Source organism: Dermochelys coriacea, chromosome 23 (genome assembly GCF_009764565.3).
Source record: "Dermochelys coriacea isolate rDerCor1 chromosome 23, rDerCor1.pri.v4, whole genome shotgun sequence".
Lineage (NCBI taxonomy): Eukaryota > Metazoa > Chordata > Testudines > Dermochelyidae > Dermochelys > Dermochelys coriacea.
The window spans coordinates 941,356-953,824 of record NC_050090.1 but is presented as its reverse complement, the minus strand read 5'-3'; the positions used below and the strand labels follow the sequence as shown (position 1 = coordinate 953,824).

At 69.8% G+C, this 12,469-nt stretch overlaps 1 protein-coding gene across 2 annotated transcripts in view; it reads left to right on the top strand.

Annotated features, from left to right (window-relative positions):
* The first annotated feature begins 9,542 nt into the window (after positions 1–9,542).
* Positions 9,543–12,469, top strand: part of LTBP4 (latent transforming growth factor beta binding protein 4) — a 35,566-nt gene continuing 32,639 nt past the window's right edge. For both annotated transcript variants that reach the window (XM_043501447.1, XM_038382332.2), the window contains exon 1: positions 9,543–9,781. In XM_043501447.1, the coding sequence (XP_043357382.1) occupies positions 9,558–9,781 (224 nt within the window). In that variant the 5' untranslated portion in view covers positions 9,543–9,557. The remainder of the gene's footprint in view (positions 9,782–12,469) is intronic.

The window sequence follows — 12,469 nt, the reverse complement described above, 5'->3', positions numbered from 1 at the left end:
ACTGGGACCCGCCACCCAACCTGTGACACCCGCACTGGGACCCGCCAGCCTGAGACACCTGTGCCGGGGCCCCGCCAGCCTGAGACACCCACACTGGAGCCCCGCCGGCCACCCTGAGACACCCGTGCCAGGGTCCTGCCAGCCAGAGACACCCGCGCCAGGGCCGTGCTGGGGCCCCGCCAGCCAGGGCTCCACCAGTCAGCCAGAGACACCCGCGCCAGGACCCCGCCAGCCAGAGACACCTGTGCCGGAACCCCACCAGCCAGCCAGAGACACCCACGCCAGGGCCCTGCCAGCCAGAGACACCCACGCCAGGGCCACGCTGGGACCCCGCGAGCCGGAGCCCCCGTTGCCAGGGCCGCACTGGGGTCCAGCCAGCCAGCCTGTGACACCTGGGCCAGGGCCACGCCGGGGCTCCGTCAGCCAGAGACACCCGTGCCAGGGCTACGCCAGGAGCCTGGAGGGTGCCCACGGGGTAATGAGATGCTCTCCCACCTTCCGTGTGTGTGCCCCGGACCCTGCCCCTGGGCACGTGGATATCTGCCCCTGCCAGGCACCCATCGACTGGCCACCCCCACGCAGCAACAAGCACAAGGGATTGGCCGCCCAGGACAGAGAGGGGGCGCTGGGGGCCCAATACTGCGCCTGTTGCCAGGCCCCCAAAGCCTGGAGCCCGCGGACCCGTAAGAGGAGACACTGGCAGCACGAGCCAGGACAGGGACTGTGCTGTGGATGGGGGAGGTGCATGGGGCTCTGAGCTGTGGGGCCAGGGGCATTTGGGGTCACTTTGCCCTAGCAGAGATGCCAGGGACAGGGTCTGTTCTAAACGGTGATTCTGAGCTGGTTGAGCCCAGCCCGGCCTGGCACTCTTCGGACCTGCTCCGTGGGCTCTGGGGGAAGTGCTAAGCACCGGCCATTCCCAATCCCGGTCCCCCAACCCCATCCAGGCCACCCAGAGCTCCCCAACAGCTGAGTCTGTGCCAGGCTCGGGGGCTGAGACCCCCCTTTTCACCCCTGGGACCCTGAGCAAATACCAGGCCCATGGCCTATAAGTGCCGCCTCTAGAACAGCTTGTGGGGCTGTGTGGGAGCCAGCGCCCCCTGATGGGAAAGGCCCTGGGCCTCATTCCCTGCCCCCTGAGCCTGGGACTGACCCGTGCCCCGTTCCCTGCCCCCTTCCAGTCACATCCCCCCAGTGGTCGGTTATCGAGATTCTCTGTTTTTATGGGCTCTCGGCTCTTTCCTGGCTCATCAGAGGGAGTTGCCCTGCACCCGGAGCCTTAACCCCCAGCCGCCCCACAGGACGGGGCCTCTACCCCACGAGGGGCCCAGCTGCCACTGCCCCAAGGAGGGGATGGGAGGTCTTCCATCCAAGTGCTTTATGGGGTGTCAGACAGCCTCCTGGCTTGGCGGGGCTCTGTGCAGCCCCCGGCACACTCTGACCTTCCTCTCTGAGCACGGGGGGCGGGGTATCCCTGCCTCCCACCCCACTGTGCAGAGCCTGGGGGATGAACACAGTCCAACTCCTCCCTGGGGAGGAGAATTGCTCCCCACTTCCCAGGCCGGCACTGGGGCGAACGCTCCTTGCAAGGGGGCTGTGAAGTCTGGCAGAGTCTGGGCCCCTTTCCAGCTGCAGCCGGCAGGGCATGTCCAGGGGCACCGAGTGAACCTGCGGGGTGAGACCCTCACCTGCCCAGAGAGCCAGGAGAGTCCCCGAGGCCCCTGCCCAGGGGGGCCCCTAGCTCTCGACTCCCCAAACACAATGGCCTGAGCTAGGAAGAGTTCCAGACTTTTCTACCCCCTGCCCCCGGTTCTTCCATGCCTGGCGTTTGCTCTGGCGAGGGAATCGTGCCAAACATGTTGGGGGGAGGTCTTTGTTCTCCTGCAGGGGTGGGGGTGGGAGCTTTTGTACCTATCCTGCGGGAATTGGTGGTTTTATATGCAAAGGGGGTGAAACAATCACAATGAAATATTGATGGACTTCAGCCCCCGGGTGTTGGAATTGCTGCTGGATGCGGGAGCAGGTGCATGGAGCCCCTGGGCCACCCCACCAGGGGTCTGGCTGTGTGTCTCCGTGTCACGGATCCGCCATCCTTAGGAGGAACATCTTCAGCGTGGCAGAGCCCCAGCACCGGCCACGCAGCCTCCCTGCCGGAGTCTCCTGGTCAGACCAGCTGGGCCCGGCTCCAGGCCAGGGGCTCATCCGCTCCACAGGGCCTGACGCACCCAGCCGGGAGCCGGGGGCACCCAAGCAGCCTGGCCAAAGGTGGGTTCACTGGGCCCCAGGAATAGGAGCTCTCAGCTTGGCCTGGAGACCCCAAGGTTAAGACGTCATCTGTCCTGGCATTTCTCCTCTGTCCTCTCTGTCCGTCCTTCTGTCTGTCCCCGCCCCTCATCTGGCACCTTACGGCCCCATTGTCCAGCTCTGCAGAGCCCTGCTGAGCTCCCGGGCACCAGCAGCTGGGGATTCCCGGTCTCCGGGGTCAGCAGTCAGGCCAGGAAGCTCCGTTCTCTCTCTGGATTCTCCTTAGACCCATCTGTCCCAGCCCCTCCCATCTCTGTGTCACCCCCCAGAGCGGCTTTAACCCGTTTGCACCCACTGGGTAGCTAGGCCAAGTGCTGAGGGAAACTGAAGCATGCATTGGCACGATCAGAATAGACAGAAAATCCCCACGTGGTCAGTGGGTGGGTGTGTTGCTGGGTCTGCCTGGGTAAGTTTCAGTCTGTGGGTCTATCCGTCCCTCTGGCTGTTTGGTCAGCCCCTCGCCTTCCTCCTACTGCCACTGGCTACAGCAGGGGCCGAGGGGCTGCCCATGGGGGGGCTGTCTTGCAGGGGGGGGGTGTTGCAGAGCAAGCCCAGCCAGCAGAGCCAGCTCCTGTCCCGTGGGGCTGGCTTGGCCACCGCTCCGGCCACAGGCTGGCAGATGAGGCCTGACCCCCACCCCACAGCCCAGAAATACAATACAGGTGGGAACAGTTAGAAGGGGGTGAGAGGTGGGCTGGAGCCAGGACTCCTGGGTTCTCTCCCCAGCTCTGGGAGGGGTAGCTGGTGGTCGGGGGGGTGGGAGCCAGGACTCCTGGGTTCTCTCCCCAGCTCTGGGAGGGGTAGCTGGTGGTCGGGGGGGGGTGGGAGCCAGGACTCCTGGGTTCTCTCCCCAGCTCTGGGAGGGGTACCTGGTGGTCGGGGGGGGGTGGGAGCCAGGACTCCTGGGTTCTCTCCCCAGCTCTGGGAGGGGTAGCTGGTGGTCGGGGGGGGGTGGGAGCCTGGACTCCTGGGTTCTCTCCCCAGCTCTGGGAGGGGTAGCTGGTGGTCAGGGGGGGGGTGGGAGCCTGGACTCCTGGGTTCTCTCCCCAGCTCTGGGAGGGGTAGCTGGTGGTCGGGGGGGGAGGGTGGGAGCCTGGACTCCTGGGTTCTCTCCCCAGCTCTGGGAGGGGTAGCTGGTGGTCGGGGGGGGGGGAGCCAGGACTCCTGGGTTCTCTCCCCAGCTCTGGGAGGGGTAGCTGGTGGTCGGGGGGGGGGGGAGCCAGGACTCCTGGGTTCTCTCCCCAGCTCTGGGAGGGGTAGCTGGTGGTCGGGGGGGGGTGGGAGCCAGGACTCCTGGGTTCTCTCCCCAGCTCTGGGAGGGGTAGCTGGTGGTCGGGGGGGGTGGGGGTGGGAGCCAGGACTCCTGGGTTCTCTCCCCAGCTCTGGGAGGGGTAGCTGGTGGTCGGGGGGGGGTGGGAGCCAGGACTCCTGGGTTCTCTCCCCAGCTCTGGGAGGGGTAGCTGGTGGTCGGGGGGGGGGTGGGAGCCAGGACTCCTGGGTTCTCTCCCCAGCTCTGGGAGGGGTAGCTGGTGGTCGGGGCGGGGGTGGGAGCCAGGACTCCTGGGTTCTCTCCCCAGCTCTGGGAGGGGTAGCTGGTGGTCGGGGGGGGGGGGTGGGAGCCAGGACTCCTGAGTTCTCTCCCCAGCTCTGGGAGGGGTAGCTGGTGGTCGGGGGGGGGGGGGGAGCCTGGACTCCTGAGTTCTCTCCCCAGCTCTGGGAGGGGTAGCTGGTGGTCGGGGGTGGGAGCCAGGACTCCTGGGTTCTCTCCCCAGCTCTGGGAGGGGTAGCTGGTGGTCGGGGGGGGAGCCAGGACTCCTGGGTTCTCTCCCCAGCTCTGGGAGGGGTAGCTGGTGGTCGGGGGGGGGTGGGAGCCAGGACTCCTGGGTTCTCTCCCCAGCTCTGGGAGGAGTAGCTGGTGGTCGGGGGGGGGGGAACCAGGACTCCTGGGTTCTCTCCCCAGCTCTGGGAGGGGTAGCTGGTGGTCGGGGGGGGGGGTGGGAGCCAGGACTCCTGGGTTCTCTCCCCAGCTCTGGGAGGGGTAGCTGGTGGTCGGGGGGGGTGGGAGCCAGGACTCCTGGGTTCTCTCCCCAGCTCTGGGAGGGGTAGCTGGTGGTCGGGGGGGGGGGGTGGGAGCCAGGACTCCTGGGTTCTCTCCCCAGCTCTGGGAGGCGTAGCTGGTGGTCGGGGGGGGGGGTGGGAGCCAGGACTCCTGGGTTCTCTCCCCAGCTCTGGGAGGGGTAGCTGGTGGTCGGGGGGGGGAGCCAGGACTCCTGGGTTCTCTCCCCAGCTCTGGGAGGGGTAGCTGGTGGTCGGGGGGGGGGGGGAGCCAGGACTCCTGGGTTCTCTCCCCAGCTCTGGGAGGGGTAGCTGGTGGTCGGGGGGGGGAGCCTGGACTCCTGGGTTCTCTCCCCAGCTCTGGGGGGGGGTAGCTGGTGGTCGGGGGGGGAGCCTGGACTCCTGAGTTCTCTCCCACTCTGTCCCCCGGGGCCCCCGGATGACTCCCCCTCTCCCGCTCGGCCCCGCCCTCCAGGCACCTGCGCTCTGGGAGGGGTAGCTGGTGGTCGGGGCGGGGGTGGGAGCCAGGACTCCTGGGTTCTCTCCCCAGCTCTGGGAGGGGTAGCTGGTGGTCGGGGGGGGGGTGGGAGCCAGGACTCCTGAGTTCTCTCCCCAGCTCTGGGAGGGGTAGCTGGTGGTCGGGGGGGGGAGCCAGGACTCCTGGGTTCTCTCCCCAGCTCTGGGAGGGGTAGCTGGTGGTCGGGGGGGGGGGGTGGGAGCCAGGACTCCTGGGTTCTCTCCCCAGCTCTGGGAGGGGTAGCTGGTGGTCGGGGGTGGGAGCCAGGACTCCTGGGTTCTCTCCCCAGCTCTGGGAGGGGTAGCTGGTGGTCGGGGGGGGGGAGCGAGGACTCCTGGGTTCTCTCCCCAGCTCTGGGAGGGGTAGCTGGTGGTCGGGGGGGGGGTGGGAGCCAGGACTCCTGGGTTCTCTCCCCAGCTCTGGGAGGGGTAGCTGGTGGTCGGGGGGGGGGGTGGGAGCCAGGACTCCTGGGTTCTCTCCCCAGCTCTGGGAGGGGTAGCTGGTGGTCGGGGGGGGGGGGGGGAGCCAGGACTCCTGGGTTCTCTCCCCAGCTCTGGGAGGGGTAGCTGGTGGTCGGGGGGTGGGAGCCAGGACTCCTGGGTTCTCTCCCCAGCTCTGGGAGGGGTAGCTGGTGGTCGGGGGGGGGGGGTGGGAGCCAGGACTCCTGGGTTCTCTCCCCAGCTCTGGGAGGGGTAGCTGGTGGTCGGGGGGGGGGGGGAGCCAGGACTCCTGGGTTCTCTCCCCAGCTCTGGGAGGGGTAGCTGGTGGTCGGGGGGGGGTGGGAGCCAGGACTCCTGGGTTCTCTCCCCAGCTCTGGGAGGGGTAGCTGGTGGTCGGGGGGGGGTGGGAGCCAGGACTCCTGGGTTCTCTCCCCAGCTCTGGGAGGGGTAGCTGGTGGTCGGGGGGGGGGGAGCCAGGACTCCTGGGTTCTCTCCCCAGCTCTGGGAGGGGTAGCTGGTGGTCGGGGCGGGGGTGGGAGCCAGGACTCCTGGGTTCTCTCCCCAGCTCTGGGAGGGGTAGCTGGTGGTCGGGGGGGGGGGTGGGAGCCAGGACTCCTGAGTTCTCTCCCCAGCTCTGGGAGGGGTAGCTGGTGGTCGGGGGTGGGAGCCAGGACTCCTGGGTTCTCTCCCCAGCTCTGGGAGGGGTAGCTGGTGGTCGGGGGGGGAGCCAGGACTCCTGGGTTCTCTCCCCAGCTCTGGGAGGGGTAGCTGGTGGTCGGGGGGGGGGTGGGAGCCAGGACTCCTGGGTTCTCTCCCCAGCTCTGGGAGGGGTAGCTGGTGGTCGGGGGGGGGTGGGAGCCAGGACTCCTGGGTTCTCTCCCCAGCTCTGGGAGGGGTAGCTGGTGGTCGGGGGGGGGGTGGGAGCCAGGACTCCTGGGTTCTCTCCCCAGCTCTGGGAGGGGTAGCTGGTGGTCGGGGGGGGGGTGGAGCCAGGACTCCTGGGTTCTCTCCCCAGCTCTGGGAGGGGTAGCTGGTGGTCGGGGGGGGGGGGGGAGACACGACTCCTGGGTTCTCTCCCCAGCTATGGGAGGGGTAGCTGGTGGTCGGGGGGGGGGGGAGCCAGGACTCCTGGGTTCTCTCCCCAGCTCTGGGAGGGGTAGCTGGTGGTCGGGGGGGGGGTGGGAGCCAGGACTCCTGGGTTCTCTCCCCAGCTCTGGGGGGGGGTAGCTGGTGGTCGGGGGGGGGAGCCTGGACTCCTGAGTTCTCTCCCACTCTGTCCCCCGGGGCCCCCGGATGACTCCCCCTCTCCCGCTCGGCCCCGCCCTCCAGGCACCTGCGCTCTGGGAGGGGTAGCTGGTGGTCGGGGCGGGGGTGGGAGCCAGGACTCCTGGGTTCTCTCCCCAGCTCTGGGAGGGGTAGCTGGTGGGCGGGGGGGGGGTGGGAGCCAGGACTCCTGAGTTCTCTCCCCAGCTCTGGGAGGGGTAGCTGGTGGTCGGGGGGGGGAGCCAGGACTCCTGGGTTCTCTCCCCAGCTCTGGGAGGGGTAGCTGGTGGTCGGGGGGGGGGTGGGAGCCAGGACTCCTGGGTTCTCTCCCCAGCTCTGGGAGGGGTAGCTGGTGGTCGGGGGGGGGGGGTGGGAGCCAGGACTCCTGGGTTCTCTCCCCAGCTCTGGGAGGGGTAGCTGGTGGTCGGGGGGGGGGGTGGGAGACAGGACTCCTGGGTTCTCTCCCCAGCTCTGGGAGGGGTAGCTGGTGGTCGGGGGGGGGGGGAGCCAGGACTCCTGGGTTCTCTCCCCAGCTCTGGGAGGGGTAGCTGGTGGTCGGGGGGGGGGGGAGCCAGGACTCCTGGGTTCTCTCCCCAGCTCTGGGAGGGGTAGCTGGTGGTCGGGGGGGGGGAGCCTGGACTCCTGGGTTCTCTCCCCAGCTCTGGGGGGGGGTAGCTGGTGGTCGGGGGGGGGAGCCTGGACTCCTGAGTTCTCTCCCACTCTGTCCCCCGGGGCCCCCGGATGACTCCCCCTCTCCCGCTCGGCCCCGCCCTCCAGGCACCTGCGCTCTGGGAGGGGTAGCTGGTGGTCGGGGCGGGGGTGGGAGCCAGGACTCCTGGGTTCTCTCCCCAGCTCTGGGAGGGGTAGCTGGTGGTCGGGGGGGGGTGGGAGCCAGGACTCCTGAGTTCTCTCCCCAGCTCTGGGAGGGGTAGCTGGTGGTCGGGGGGGGGGAGCCAGGACTCCTGGGTTCTCTCCCCAGCTCTGGGAGGGGTAGCTGGTGGTCGGGGGGGGGGTGGGAGGCAGGACTCCTGGGTTCTCTCCCCAGCTCTGGGAGGGGTAGCTGGTGGTCGGGGGGGGGTGGGAGCCAGGACTCCTGGGTTCTCTCCCCAGCTCTGGGAGGGGTAGCTGGTGGTCGGGGGGGGGGGTGGGAGCCAGGACTCCTGGGTTCTCTCCCCAGCTCTGGGAGGGGTAGCTGGTGGTCGGGGGGTGGGAGCCAGGACTCCTGGGTTCTCTCCCCAGCTCTGGGAGGGGTAGCTGGTGGTCGGGGGGGGAGCCAGGACTCCTGGGTTCTCTCCCCAGCTCTGGGAGGGGTAGCTGGTGGTTGGGGGGGGGGTGGGAGCCTGGACTCCTGGGTTCTCTCCCCAGCTCTGGGAGGGGTAGCTGGTGGTCGGGGGGGGGGGGTGGGAGCCAGGACTCCTGGGTTCTCTCCCCAGCTCTGGGAGGGGTAGCTGGTGGTCGGGGGGGGGGTGGGAGACAGGACTCCTGGGTTCTCTCCCCAGCTCTGGGAGGGGTAGCTGGTGGTCGGGGGGGGGGGGAGCCAGGACTCCTGGGTTCTCTCCCCAGCTCTGGGAGGGGTAGCTGGTGGTCGGGGGGGGGGGGGAGCCAGGACTCCTGGGTTCTCTCCCCAGCTCTGGGAGGGGTAGCTGGTGGTCGGGGGGGGGGGAGCCTGGACTCCTGGGTTCTCTCCCCAGCTCTGGGGGGGGGTAGCTGGTGGTCGGGGGGGGGGAGCCTGGACTCCTGAGTTCTCTCCCACTCTGTCCCCCGGGGCCCCCGGATGACTCCCCCTCTCCCGCTCGGCCCCGCCCTCCAGGCACCTGCGCTCTGGGAGGGGTAGCTGGTGGTCGGGGCGGGGGTGGGAGCCAGGACTCCTGGGTTCTCTCCCCAGCTCTGGGAGGGGTAGCTGGTGGTCGGGGGGGGGTGGGAGCCAGGACTCCTGAGTTCTCTCCCCAGCTCTGGGAGGGGTAGCTGGTGGTCGGGGGGGGGAGCCAGGACTCCTGGGTTCTCTCCCCAGCTCTGGGAGGGGTAGCTGGTGGTCGGGGGGGGGGTGGGAGGCAGGACTCCTGGGTTCTCTCCCCAGCTCTGGGAGGGGTAGCTGGTGGTCGGGGGGGGTGGGAGCCAGGACTCCTGGGTTCTCTCCCCAGCTCTGGGAGGGGTAGCTGGTGGTCGGGGGGGGGGGGTGGGAGCCAGGACTCCTGGGTTCTCTCCCCAGCTCTGGGAGGGGTAGCTGGTGGTCGGGGGGTGGGAGCCAGGACTCCTGGGTTCTCTCCCCAGCTCTGGGAGGGGTAGCTGGTGGTCGGGGGGGGGGTGGGAGCCAGGACTCCTGGGTTCTCTCCCCAGCTCTGGGAGGGGTAGCTGGTGGTCGGGGGGGGGGGAGCCAGGACTCCTGGGTTCTCTCCCCAGCTCTGGGAGGGGTAGCTGGTGGTCGGGGGGGGGGGGTGGGAGCCAGGACTCCTGGGTTCTCTCCCCAGCTCTGGGAGGGGTAGCTGGTGGTCGGGGGGGGGGTGGGAGCCAGGACTCCTGGGTTCTCTCCCCAGCTCTGGGAGGGGTAGCTGGTGGTCGGGGGGGGGAGCCAGGACTCCTGGGTTCTCTCCCCAGCTCTGGGGGGGGGTAGCTGGTGGTCGGGGGGGGGAGCCTGGACTCCTGAGTTCTCTCCCACTCTGTCCCCCGGGGCCCCCGGATGACTCCCCCTCTCCCGCTCGGCCCCGCCCTCCAGGCACCTGCGCTGCGGGGCCCCTCCCCGGCCCCCGGCCATTGGCTGCGGGGAGGGAGGGCCGGGGACCGGGCCTGGCCGGGCTCCCATTGGCCGGGCGGCGAGGAGCCGGCTCCGCCGCTTCGCTCTTGTCTCCTGCCGGAGGGAAGCCCGAGCCGCGCACCCCCGAGCCCCTGGAGCCCGCTCTAGGGCCCCCCCCGCACCCGGAGCCGCGTCCCTTCGGGCCCCCCCGCGCCCCGCCGCCCCCGCCCCGGGGCTCCCCGCCAAGATGCAGCCCCCCGCCCTGGCTGCCTTCACCCTGCTGGCCTCGCTGCAGCTGCTGGAGGTGCGAGGGGAGGGCGCGGCAGGGTCCCAGGTGCTGAGCCCCGCCCCCAGGGACCAGCCCCCCCGGCCTGGCCGCCCCGTCCCCCACCTGGAGCCCCAACCACCCCGCCTGGAGAAGCGCAGCCGGACCCTGGCCCGTCGGGGGCAGCGAGCACTCAAGGCAGCCAGGTGAGTGGGGGGAGGTTGGGGGCCACCAGGGGCCACAGGCTTAGATCTGTCTCCACCCCCCCCACACAAACTGCTCCCTGCTCCTCCCCTGGCCCCGGCCCCGGCCCCGGCCCCGGCCCCCCTCGCTCCCTGCCCCTCGCCTGGCAACCCTCTGCCCCCCACCCATCCCCCCTCAACTGGCCCCTCACTCCCTGCCCCTCGCCTTGCACTCCAGCCCCAGAGCCCAGGCCAGGAGGGAGAGCGACACCCCCAGCTTCTCGGGTGTGGGGGGCTTGGCGGGGGCTAGCTTCACATCTGGGATGCCCAGCCTGGCAGAGCAAAGGGGGGTCCTGAGGGGGCCGAGCTGCCCTGAGTGTCCAAGCTGGAGGAGCCCAGAGCTGGGGGGCCGGGCCGAGTGGGGGGTGGAATCCCAGGGTGGGACGCTCCGTGCAGGGGCTGGGCTGCGTCTGTTCCCCTCATCAGGCTGCGGGGGGTGGCCAGGGCCCGGGCTCGGCTCCATCTGGAAACACGCTCAGGGGCCAGGCAGGCGCTGAGCTGGCAGACCAGCACCCCCCCATGGGGCGGGGCTGCTGTGCCTGCCCCCTGCCTGCCCCCACCCATCCCTCCGCCCCTGCCTGCCCATCCCTCCACCCCGGCCCCCACCTGCCCCTCGCCTCCCGCCCCTCCTCTGCCCCTGGCTCCCTTAGGGAAGGCACCGGAACAGGCCTCTTCCCACCCAAGTTGAGCAGGTGCCATGACCCCTGCGAGGTCCTAGAGCTATGAGCCCAGCCCGGCCCTGCCGGTGCCCCTCGCGCCCGACCCGCAGCCCCCTGCTAGCCCGGCCCTGCCGGTGCCCCTCGCGCCCGACCCGCAGCCCCCTGCTAGCCCGGCCCTGCCGGTGCCCCTCGCGCCCGACCCGCAGCCCCCTGCTAGCCCGGCCCTGCCGGTGCCCCTCGCGCCCGACCCGCAGCCCCCTGCTAGCCCGGCCCTGCCGGTGCCCCTCGCGCCCGACCCGCAGCCCCCTGCTAGCCCGGCCCTGGGCTCCCCCGAGCTCTGTCGGTGCTGAGGGAGAGGGGTCTGGGGAATTTGCATTTGAGGGAGTTTTGGCCCATGGCTGCCCCAAAGAGAAATGCCTTCAAACTGCACCCAGAGGGGATGGGGCCAGACCTGGCAGGGAGAGGCTCAGGCTCCAGGGCAAGGTGCTGTGGGGGATAGAGACCGGGCTGCTCCTTTCCAGTTCTCTCCACTGGCTGAGCACTCCAGGGCTCATGACGCACACCCAGCTCCCAGCAGGTGCAGCCCCAGCCATGCTGTTCAGCCCCCTGCCCCCGGTCAAGTGCCCTGGGACCCGACTGCCCCAGCCGAGTGTCTGGGGTTCTCTGGGGCATTGCCCCCTTACAGGCACACTGGAGTGGCTCAGCCCAGTCTGGGGAGTCCTGCCCGGGGACAAGCTGGCAGGAGCTGTGGGGGAAGAATTACAGACCCCCACCTTAAAGATGGGCTGAGGGAGGTTGGGTCCCAGTGTGTCCTGCCCAACAGGGACCTGGCTCTGGGGTCAGCGCTGGGCAGAAGTGCTGGAGCCCATCGGGGTCCCTGCCTCGGAACATCCTGGGTTACATGGGAGCCCCCACTCCTACCCTCCACTCCTGCCTCTAACCCTCACTCCCGCCCCCCCCACCCTCCATTCCCGCTGCAAATCCACCTTTTAATGGGATCATGTAACCATGGGATCATGGCTGAGGGGCAGGGCTGGGGCAGGGGGGACCCCAGGGCTAGGACAGCAGGGGGCTGCGGGTCAGGAGTGTTGGGCATCAGCAGAGCTGGGGGGGTGTCAGTGGGCTGGGAACTGGATCAGCCTTGGTTGGGGTTGAGAGTTGGGGCCCTCTGCCGGGGGGGGCGGGGGTCAGATGCCCTGACTGGTCTATGGGTTGCCTCACTGCTCCCCACAGGCCTGGCCTCCAGGCTGTGTGTTGCGGGGCGGGGGGCAGGCGGCTGATGGCTTTTCTGTGCAGCTGGGGGGCTGCAGGGGAGGGGGCCCTGGCAGCTCCTGGAGGAAACGTGGCTGAGGAATTTCGGGGCCAAGTTTCCGCCTTCTGGAGCCGCCCCTCCCCCACCACGTCTCTGCAGCGCCGGGGGGCCTGATTCTGCCAGGAGAGGAGCCCCCACCTCTGCATGCGCGTGGCGGGGGGATGGGGACAGGGCAGGGCAAGGAGAGGCCTGAGGGGTGGCTCAGCTGGGGGGTCTGCCCCAGGCCAGGGGGTGGCTCAGTTGCTGGGGGCCGGTTCTTGCACTTGGCTCCCAGTTGCAAAAGCCATTTGGGGCACAGGAGGCTCTGCTAGAGCCCTACCCCCCCCTCCAGCCCTCCGCTCCAGAGGGTCCCCAGCCCCCCCGTCCAGAGCACTCCCTGCCCCCCTCCATCCCCCCATCCAGAGCATCCCCAGCCCCCCCTCTGCCACGCCTCCAGCCTCCCCATCCAGAGCATCCCCAGCCCCTCCCTGCCTCCCCTGGCCAGAGCACTCCCTGCCCCCCTCCATTTCCACCCCTGGATCTGCTGCGGGGGCCACAATGTTCCCTCTAACGTTTCCCATCCACATGGTGATGTGTGGTAGGGGTGGGGCCGAGGGGTTTGGGGGTGCAGGCTCCGGGGTGGGGCTGGGGATGAGGGGTTTGGGGTGCAGGCTGCCCTGGGGCTATGGCAGGGAGAGAGGA